This window comes from Merops nubicus, unplaced genomic scaffold (genome assembly GCF_000691845.1).
Source record: "Merops nubicus isolate BGI_N331 unplaced genomic scaffold, ASM69184v1 scaffold5416, whole genome shotgun sequence".
NCBI classification, from domain to species: Eukaryota; Metazoa; Chordata; class Aves; order Coraciiformes; family Meropidae; genus Merops; species Merops nubicus.
Genome location: NW_008615496.1, coordinates 21,565 through 31,577, shown reverse-complemented (window position 1 = coordinate 31,577; position 10,013 = coordinate 21,565). Strand labels below are relative to the sequence as shown.

The following is a 10,013-nucleotide window of genomic DNA, read 5'->3' as shown; positions in this document are numbered from 1 at the left end:
CCTCCCAGGTGCTGGAAGGTCACACCCGCACTCCAAGCCTCAAACCACAACATGGTGGTTTCAAAATTGAAGTATAACACCTTTATTTTAAGACAGGAAATTGAGATGGTTTTGGAGACTGGGCAAATCAGTCCTCTTATACAAAGTGTCTCATTAAAGCTCAAATCCTTAGGAGATCTGACTTTATTCTTTAGTGCTGGAATAAACACAGTTATGTAGGTAGTGTTAAATCTGGCCCATACTCAGAGCTCAAAAACTCTTTTAATGGTCCTTCATGACTGACCTCAGGCAGCAAGTGTCCATAGCAGCAGGGAGGACATCTGCGCTGATGTGGAGCTTAGAACAGATGCAGAGCCTACACTGAGTCATGAGAGAGTCTACAGTGTAGGGACAACAGGAACTGGCTTTTTGGGTACATATGCCTCTATTTAGCCTCCTAAACAAAGTAACCCTGAAATTACATTCAGAACAGTTGCTAATTAAAGCTCCATTATGATGTTAATCACATTAGCCTGATGTGCCATATGGACCAATTAAAAATTGGAAATGCTTGAAATAAATTGTTCTTGATAATGTTGTTTAATAAAACATGTATTTAGAGTTTCTTCATTTAATATGTTAACTCTTTGGATAGTTCAGACCAGAGTGTGTACTTGGCAACACTGCTCTGAGTAGAGTGTGCTTTGGGAGTAATTATGCAGTTGGTTTTCCTGCGTTCTTAGTGTCAGGTCTGCTGATAGGAGGTTGCTTTCACTGTATAAAACTAAAACAGCATGTGAACCTGTTGCCATGGGTTACTGCTTGCGTATGTCCAAAACCATTTACTCTGCTATCAACAGGTCTGAGTAATTTTTTTTAAATTACTTTCTGTTTAAATTACATTATTTAAAAATACTGTATTAAACTTTGTACCTTTGCCTCCTAGAGAATCCTTAAGCAGAACATACACATTCTTACAATGTGTTTTATTTATATTGTCTGTAACTAATGTAGAATCAAAAGAGGAAGGAAGTTTATGAAGACTACACCACAGAAGAGATGGGGGAGGGAGAATGAAAGGAAGAAAAGCTATTATGTTCTGCTTGTGGCATTTTTGACCAAGCAAACACAAAGCACTGAAATCCACGGTGGGATTTTTTTTTGGTAGTTTGGGTTCGTTTGCAGGTTGTTTTTTTTTTTCTTTTTTCCCAGTATAAGAGATTCAACAGAGTACCTGAGGTTTGAAAAAGTTATGCGAGGGAAAACTTGTTAGTGCGATTGAGATGGTGAGCACATTTGCAAAAACGAAGTGAGAGCTGTGCATCCTGTTTGGTAATAAGGAAGCGGTGAGGTTCTGTGAGCTGTTCGGTTTGGTAACACATCTGATACAGCTGCAGAAATACAAAATAGGAGCCTATCGTTTTTTCTTAGCATACAGCAACTTGCTTTGGTGTAGGAAATACTTCAGGACTACTTCTGATAGGTGATTTTCGCCTCTGCAGTTATAAAGGAGGGTGAAAGAATGGACGCCCCACGTTCTGCATTGAGCTGTTAGATTTTGTTCAAAGTTTAGGATAAAGAAGATGGAGATTTATCCTCCCATTTTCCCCTTCTCTTTTATTAGTACCTCCTAAGCCTGTCCATCTCAAACCTGGACAGGAAAGAATTCCTCCTGCACCTTCTCGGCCTTTGCCAGCTGATCCCAAGTCATCAAGGAGCTTAGCACCTGGAGAGGAAGAAATACCAATATCAGCAGGAGTCAACACGCTCATTGAGAAATTTGAAAATATTAGGTAAATATGGCTTTGCAAGATCTGCTCTAATCCCCTTTTCTGCATTTTTGACTTAGAATATAACAATAGAAAACAATGATTGCAGTTTTCACATAGAAACTCCTCTTGGGATGTTTGCTACTGGAAGTGCAAAGTTTGACTAACTACACAATGATTTGTTAATTATTTTTTTTTTTTAACAAAAGCATATAATTTAGCAGCTTTTCATTTGTAACATACAGTTGTTTTTGAGGAGGTTAAGACCTTCTGAATTTGCTAAGTATTCTACCAGACACCAGTGGTATAGAGTCTGCTTTCAGTAAGTAGACTTGATGTCAGGACTGATTTTTGCATTACAGGAAGTTGATTATTGTGATATATAATTGAGTTTTCTGCCTAAGATTCAGTACATTTCACGCATACTGTTAGCTTGCTTCTTGGAGGCAGGGGAGAGTTAAATCACAATGTACTGTGAAACAACATCATGTAGAACAGTGTCTCCTCTGAAACTTCATATATATGACACATGAAATAGGATAAAAATATATGTATTTTACTGTAAAACCAGCTCGCTTTACAAATACATGAAAACTCTCTCTGAAGTCCAGATATGCCTGATGGAGCTAAGTGATTTTTTTTTTCTTTCTTTTTTTTTTTTCCATAAAGAGAGAGATGGAGACAGAGACACCATATTGTGCTTTGGAGTGTGTTATCACCGTGGTGAATCTGGTTAGGTGACTTTCAAAAAGGAAAAGTAGTGACTTGTGCTTCAAAAACATCCTCTCTCTGGCAGAAAATACCTTGCCCTAGAGGCTTTGTTCTATTGAGGAACATGAGTTCCTCTTTAAATGAACCCACAACCAAACACATCTTTCAAAAGATGGTTCCTCCCTCCCCAAAGCTTCAAACCAGACTGTTCTTCAAGGCAAATGAGGAGTATTAAAGGCCTAGAATTCCAGTGGTGCTGTTTCAGTAAAACTTAAGGCTGAGAGTAGTGTGTTTTTATTGGAGACTGTTGGGTGAATATTTACTGTAGCAGTGTTCACACACGTGCCTCCTAGGATTTTCAGGAAAGTACAAAAAATATAACTTGAATCAAGTGATAATTAGGCCCTCTCTCTTTTGGAGTACTCTTGAAACCCCTGAATGCTAATATGAATGACTGTGGTGCTTTCTCTTCACCCCCAGGCAACCTATACATATTCTTCAAAGAAACCAGCTAAATTTATCTCTTAAGATGGAACCTAGCCTCGACTCATCCAAACAACTGAGCTCGTGTGGCTGTGACTTGGTGGCTTCCAGCAGCTCTTCCACAAACGAAAAAAGTGAACTGGATGAGAATGAGACAGACATACCAGGCAGCATGGATCTGTCTAACACAGACATAATGAAAATTAAAGAGCTAAGCATAGGTGATAACAAAAGACATGAAGATTCTGTTTCTCTGGCTGTGAGGAAAGAGTCCTCTGGAGAGCTTGGCAATAGGGACTTAACTGCAGAGCTGAACGGTAGTGGTAAAATTCCCAACAGAGACAGTGGCATTGACAGTCCTTCTTGTAGTGTAGCAGGGGAAACTTTCCCCAGTGAAGAAGGTGCAGAACAGAAGCAGCCCAGTGTGGCTGGAAACCCAGGGGAGATTGAACCTGACAAAAAGGACACCAAGCCTTCCTCTGTGGAGCAGAAGAGAGACTCCACACAGGATGAAGACAGTGACATTGATGAAGGAAGTAGCGAGGAGCAAGAGACAGCAGAAGTGCCAAAGTTGGAGTATTTGGATGTAAACAAGGTAAGGTGGTTGGTTTGTTTGTAGCTGTTAAGTGCTTTGAAACCAGTTCCTGACTCTGGCCAGAGATCCTTTGCATCACTTTGTTACATTGCTCGGGGTTTTTATTTGGTTGGTTTTATGTCAAAGGATCATGACAGCCATAATTTTCATAGTTTCCCATGAGGCTCCGTGATATGCCAAGGGCTAATTGGACAGTGCATCTTTCAGGGTCAGGGCCTTGCATCCTGGTAGGACATCCATGACGGAAATCTCTTCTGACAGGTTTTTTGGTCTGTTGTGTTGAGTTGGTTTGGTTTTTACCCAAATCCTGCGCTTCTATTGGTGTGACTACTTTTTGAGTGCAAAGAAGTTGTTTTGAAGTGATTTATGTAAAATTACTCTTCAGGAAACTGTAGCTAGGAGAAATTTTCTTTGAATCCAGGACATTCTGTGTTTGCTGCAGCTGTATAAGATTAATGAAAGATTCCTTTGATATGTGTTTATTAAGGCAGTTATTTTTAGAAATAGTGATGATAGAATGGGTTGGATTTTTTCCAGAAAAAAGAAAACAGAACATGCTTTGAGCAAAATGATTGCAAAATATTCTGCTTTTTTTGGTGTTTTTTTATGTGGTGTGGGGGGGTGTTTGGGGATTTTTAAATTTTTTCACCCTCAGCCATCATGACAATAAAGTTAATATACTGGATTTTTTGTTTTTATAAAGAATATGTAATATTAGCATATTCTAATTAGAATATTAGCAACTAACAAACTGTAGCTAGTGAAATAGTGTTCACACCTCTGTGCCAATTGGATGATTCTAATGAGATCACTAACTATATCCAAATTTGCATATTTCAAAAGCTTGTCCTTTGAGAAGTGTGCCGTTTAAAAATCAGTCAGTAGCTTCTGTATCACATAGGCCCGTCACTATTGAAGATGAAAATTTTATGCAGTTATGCGGTGTGCAAGAAGTTCTGCCTCAGAGCTCACAAGTAGTGTTTCAGAGTACAGTTAATGCTCTGTGTTGTCCCCTTCTTTTCCAAGAATAGAAGCCTGACGAGGCAAATGTACTTACAAGAAGGTATGGAAAAAACCCAACACTTTCTCTCATGAATGCATTGCTTTATGCTGCCACCCTTCCTGCTGCTTTATTTCAAGCTGCTGTAACTGGACTCACCTTCCGTTCATGTTGGTCGGACACTGCCTTTGTAGCCTTGGACTCACCAATACTTCATAGCCCTGCTGCTCCTCCTGGAAGATCAGGGAATGTCAGACCTGCCAGGCGTTAGCACAGGTTTAAGTCAGGGGGAAATGAAAAGGACCCAGCAGAGTCGGAAGCAGTAACGGCTGCACGAACCAGGCCGGTTTGGTCAGACCTGACTGCTTTGTGTAGATGGAGAGGATGTGACCTCATTTGCCTCCCTGTGAGTCTGCAGTCCCAACAGGCAGCTGGTGTGGATTCAGGGGGAGGAACCAGTCGGCCTGTCCCAGAAACATGAGAGCCAGGGAGAGCTGTCGTGTCCAATGCCACTGCCTGGGTGTGGAAGGCTGTGGTGTAGATTGCCTTAGGCTTGCACAGGAGGGATATCCATGGCATTATGAGTGAGGGGATCCAGCAGGACTGCAGGATCTTTACTGACAAAAAAGACCTCTCCTATCTTGTATGCAAAAATTCAATGTAGGGGTCCACAGGAAATATCTTATTGATGAAGATCTGCATCTCCATTAACTTCCATCTCTAAGCATCTGTTAGTACAGCATCTAATGCATCTGTTGACATCTGGCGTCTCTTCAATAGTCTGGTAAAACCTTGCTTACATTTCAGATGAGCAGCAGCCCCATCACCATCACAGTTCAAGGGTTCTCACCTGCTGCTGTTGGTTTTCCATCACTTGTGTCTTTATATATATACACACACTGTGAAATACTTCAATTATTTTAAATTATTAATATATATGTTTGTGTGTGTGCACAGCTGAAACATTTTAAAGATTGTTTACTAGTTGCAACATGATAGCGAGAAAATAATGCATTAAATTTTTTTAAAAAACTTAATCTTGTAATTAAAGCTGCTGTTTGACTGGTATCAGAAAAACTGGCAAACCCAAGTGGAAGACTTTATTGTGTGATTGAGAAGGGCTTTGCTGAGAAATGTCAATGTTTTGTAAGACATCAGAGTTTTGATGGCTATTTTTAAGTCTTGTTCCTTAGGTTAAGTATCCATGTAGTATGAAATAATGCTTATAAAACACAGAGTTATGAAGTCATAATCATCTGTAGCATGCTGGTGAATTTACGGGAGTTATCTCTGCAGAAAGATTTTGGTTTCTTTTGTTTTCTTGTGTCACTGTTGTTCCTGATGTGCATGTCTGTGATGCAGTTCACGTCCTCCCTTGCATTTTGAGTTGACTTCACTTTCCAAAAGGCAGTTTTGACGGTGACCAGGCTACACTACATTAGGTTGGTTTTGCAGCCACGTGGAGGGGGAAGGCTTAGATTTACTGCCTCTTCTGTAGTGTGAGGATTATGCCCTCTTCTGGGGATGCAACGTAGGAAGCCAGTTTGTGTGTTAGGTGTCCACATCATCCTTCCACTCTCCACCTTGATTCTGTTGCAGATTTGGGGCACTGTGGATTAAGGGTTAGGGTAAAAGACTATAGCTTCCAGTGAGGAAAGACAGTGTCATTTGAAGTTGACTCATTCAGTGGTTATTCTTAGGCTAGAAGTTGACATCATCCTGGACTGGTAACTGGTAATTTTCCAGAAAACAAGATACTTGCCCTGCTGCAAGGAAGAGAGGAGAGTTCAGTCAGCACCAGCTGCTGGCTTGAGAGCTGGGGAGATCCAGCTCCTCCAGAAAGCTTTATGTTGGGAGCCAGCATCTTTATCCTGCTTCCTCCTTCCTACCCCTATTACCAGACTTTGTAGCTGTATGAGAGAGGTAACCAGAACTCTCGTTAAATATGCAAGTTTCAAGAAAGCTTTGTTATACTTGGAGGAGGATGCATAAGATACAGCTGCAGAATGATGTAATAATGGCTCAGACTCCCAGGATATCAAGTTAAGTGAAGCTCGTGCATGAACTTGAGCAGGGAGGGAAAAAAAAAAAAATCAGATTTGCTTTTTTCTTCTCTAGTTTCCTACTTCAGATATCTTTCTGTCCACCACCGAGCTTCCAAACATCCCATAGCTGGTGAAGTAACATTGCATGATATGCGACTTGTTTTATTTAGTCTGACTTTAGCTCTGCAGCATGATGTGGCTTCCTTTGGGAGTCTGCAGCACAGTCTAATAAGTCTTACTATTAGCACAAAATTATTGGAATATATTTTAAAATCTCAGGAGTGATTTTACTGGGATTTTCTGATGAAAATGAACAAAGGGAGCTCACTAATTTTCGAGATGTCGCAGAAAATGTCAGGAGCTCCAGGAACTGAGGGATGTTAGCCTTGATGATTAACAAGAAAACAAAAAGAAGACATAAAATTGAGAATGAGGAACTGTTATGCTCTGTAGTCATATACCCAAGGCTTCTGCCAACTGCCTGGGAATGATGGAGTAATGCTACTGAGATGGCTAACACTTCATATCTTTTTATTTATATATTTTTCACTAAGAGCACTATGTGGCCATTGGTAATCACTAAAGAATGCCTTTCTCCATCTCATCACATCTGCTGTGTAAAACAGTAGTAACGAAGTCCTCATGTGGGCCTCATAGAGTCACTGATACAGGCTTCCATTCTGCCTCTACGTGGCTGGAGTTTCACTTCTGATTTCGTTGTAGTTTGTGTGGGAAAATTTGGCCTGCAGTCCTTCAATTCAGACCTTTAGGTAAGATTATCTCCATGTATATTCTGAAAAAAAAAAAAAAATTGCATAGGTCAATGTTTTTGTCATAATTCTGATTAAGAAACATCAGATGTGTTCTCTTTTTTTTTTTTTTTTTAATATCTTAAGGAAAGTGAAATCTTAATACAGCAAAGATAACAAAGAGGATAATTTTTCCATGTTTTCAGCATTTTTGAGTAGGAAGCGGTCTGTAATCTTTCTGGGACTTTTTGTGCTCTTTGTAGAGGTGGCTGGTGGGGTTTTAAAGCATAACCATATGCAATTTTAACTTGCACTGTATCCCAGCAGCTGACTTAGAAGATTTACTGAAAGCCCTCGTGATACTGGTGCTTACTGAATAAGCTTGTGCACAACTAGTTACGTGGAAAATGGTTGCTGCAGGGTATTGCCCAAGTTTTCTCATGTCAAGCCTTTGCTTTTTACTTGAAATTTTCATTTCGAATTTGCTTTTTGTAATAGCCAGGTCGGTCTTGGCATTTGTGAACCCGTGGGCCAGGCGTGCTTGGCAGGCACCCAGCCGGGTCGGTGGGTGGGCCTGCAGGAAGCCGCAAAGCACTTGTGGCTGCTTAATGTCAGAGAGCAGCTCAGCATGTGCCATTTCCAAGTTTGCATCTAAGAGTGGCCTGTCTGAGGTGCAAATGCAGTCCCTCCACAGGTGTGACTCTGACCTTTAGTAGCAGTTGGTTCTGTTTGTTTTCAGGCTGGTGTTCTTTTTTTCTTTAAAAGTGTTTTCTGCACAGTTACAGCTGGAAATTAATTTTTTTACCTTTCAAAAAGAAGTGAAAGAGCCTCATGCAACTGTTACTTTGAGCATTAGAGTGAGCTTTCTGTGTTGTGAAGTAAACACCTACCACTTCCCTTTTCTCATCTTTCTTGTCACTCTGCCAGCTCGACTGCTGTCACAGGGCTCCACGGGAGATGCACGGTTGTAAAGCAGGACTGTGGAGGACACCCCTAACTAGCGCAGCCGTGCCAAGCAGTCGGCATGCGCCTTGGGCAAAGCAGAAGTGAAATATATTTACAAGAATTGAGCAGCCAAAAGTCTGCATAAGGTGGAGTACTATAAATACAAGGAATATAATCCACACTTGAGTTTGCAAATTTGGTTTACTTTTCCTTTAGAGACATAGACCATGAAGTATCTTGTTCATAGTGAACTGAATTACAGCTCAGGGTTTAGAACTGCCCTGTCATGACATAAAATAAGGTTAGAAGAATGGGACTGCCTCACCTTTAATTAATCTAATGTATCATTTAAGGTGTTAAATGCATTGAAGGGCAAATATGTTGCAAAAAAAAGTCTGAAAAAACATGCCTATCTGTCCCTACCAGAAACAGCAACTGAAGACAGAGCCGCTGTTAAAAACTGAGCTCAAGCTGTCTGTTCCACCATTGTTTGGTAGTTAAGCAGATGTCAGCAATTTTTTTGGAAGTATGAACTGAATTGCAGATGGTGAAGGTTAGGAGGTCAAAAAGTGCCTGTGTTATGTAAAGATTTACTCTGGAGAACAAATCTCTGTATTTAGTTGGAAATCATTTCTCAAGTTCTGAATTCAGACAAGTCAAAGAATGGCAGCTGGCGTGCTGGCCTTTCATGTCAGAGGCTTTCCTTCAGGCAGTCTTCTGTGCCCAGCAAAACTGGCAGGTAGATTTTTTTTCTCAGTGACAGATCCTCATAGTTACTAGCCAGCAACACATTTCATTTTAAGTAATAATGTTGTGCTGTGATTGTTTGGGGTTTTATTTCCCCTAAATATTAACTTCTATCACATGAGTGAATGGAGCAGGATGTTGTGTAGCATGTTAGTATAGCTTAAAAGAATATTTGAGTTTGCTCAATCTAATTTGAATAGCTGGGTAGGGAGAGCACATGTCAAAGCCTTATTCGTGGCGTGGTTGCCCGTCTTCAGGTTTGTGCTTAGAAAGAGAGGGTTTCCTTTAAAAGAAGACCGATGCTGTTTCAAATGCAGAAAAGCTATTCACCTTCCTTCAATAATCCTTACATCACAGAACTGTGGGTATTTCATGGTAAGTGATAGCTCATTTCATGTAGGATAACTGTGCATCTGGTTTGTTTCAATTCATGACCAGCTTTGAAAAGTCTTTGAGATCTTTAGTCTTATTGCAGATTGCCTAAATGAGGCAGGGGTGTTTACATTTTTCTTGTAAATTTTGCTTGGAAACAAAACATGGTGATGCTAAAGAAGCTTAAAGAGCATTTAATTGACATTTTCTAACTGATGGCAGCCTACGGGGTTATGTCTAGAAATGCCTGCCACAAATGCTAACGAGTGCATGGCTCTTGGGATAACAAGTGCTGTTGCTGGTGAGGGGCCCAGGTGCTTCCTGAGCTGGAAACAGCTCTGTGTGTTTAACAGATTCCAGCTGGAATTTTACTCCATGCATTTGTCTGGTCCTTTTGTGAACCTGCATGAAGGTTTACCATCTGCAGTGACCTGCCTGTTGCTTGAGCAAGCATCTTTTGGTCTTGAAGCAGTATCTTGATAATGTTATTTGATGACTTTTAGTTTTCCCATGGGGAAGCTGAATAATTGCACCCAGTTGATGTTCTTTATTCCATTAATCATTTATACTTCTCTCTTATATTCATCAATTATCTTTTTTTTTTTTCCAGATCAAGCC

The 10,013-nt window shown here is 40.4% G+C and overlaps 1 protein-coding gene across 1 annotated transcript in view; it reads left to right on the top strand.

The window, feature by feature from the left end:
- Positions 1–1,603: 1,603 nt before the first annotated feature.
- FGD3 (FYVE, RhoGEF and PH domain containing 3) overlaps positions 1,604–10,013 on the top strand; it is a gene marked incomplete at both ends in the record, with an annotated part of 27,129 nt that continues 18,719 nt past the window's right edge. The window contains 2 exons of the mRNA XM_008942528.1: positions 1,604–1,772; positions 2,940–3,537. Of these exons, the coding sequence (XP_008940776.1) occupies positions 1,604–1,772; positions 2,940–3,537 (767 nt within the window). The remainder of the gene's footprint in view (positions 1,773–2,939; positions 3,538–10,013) is intronic.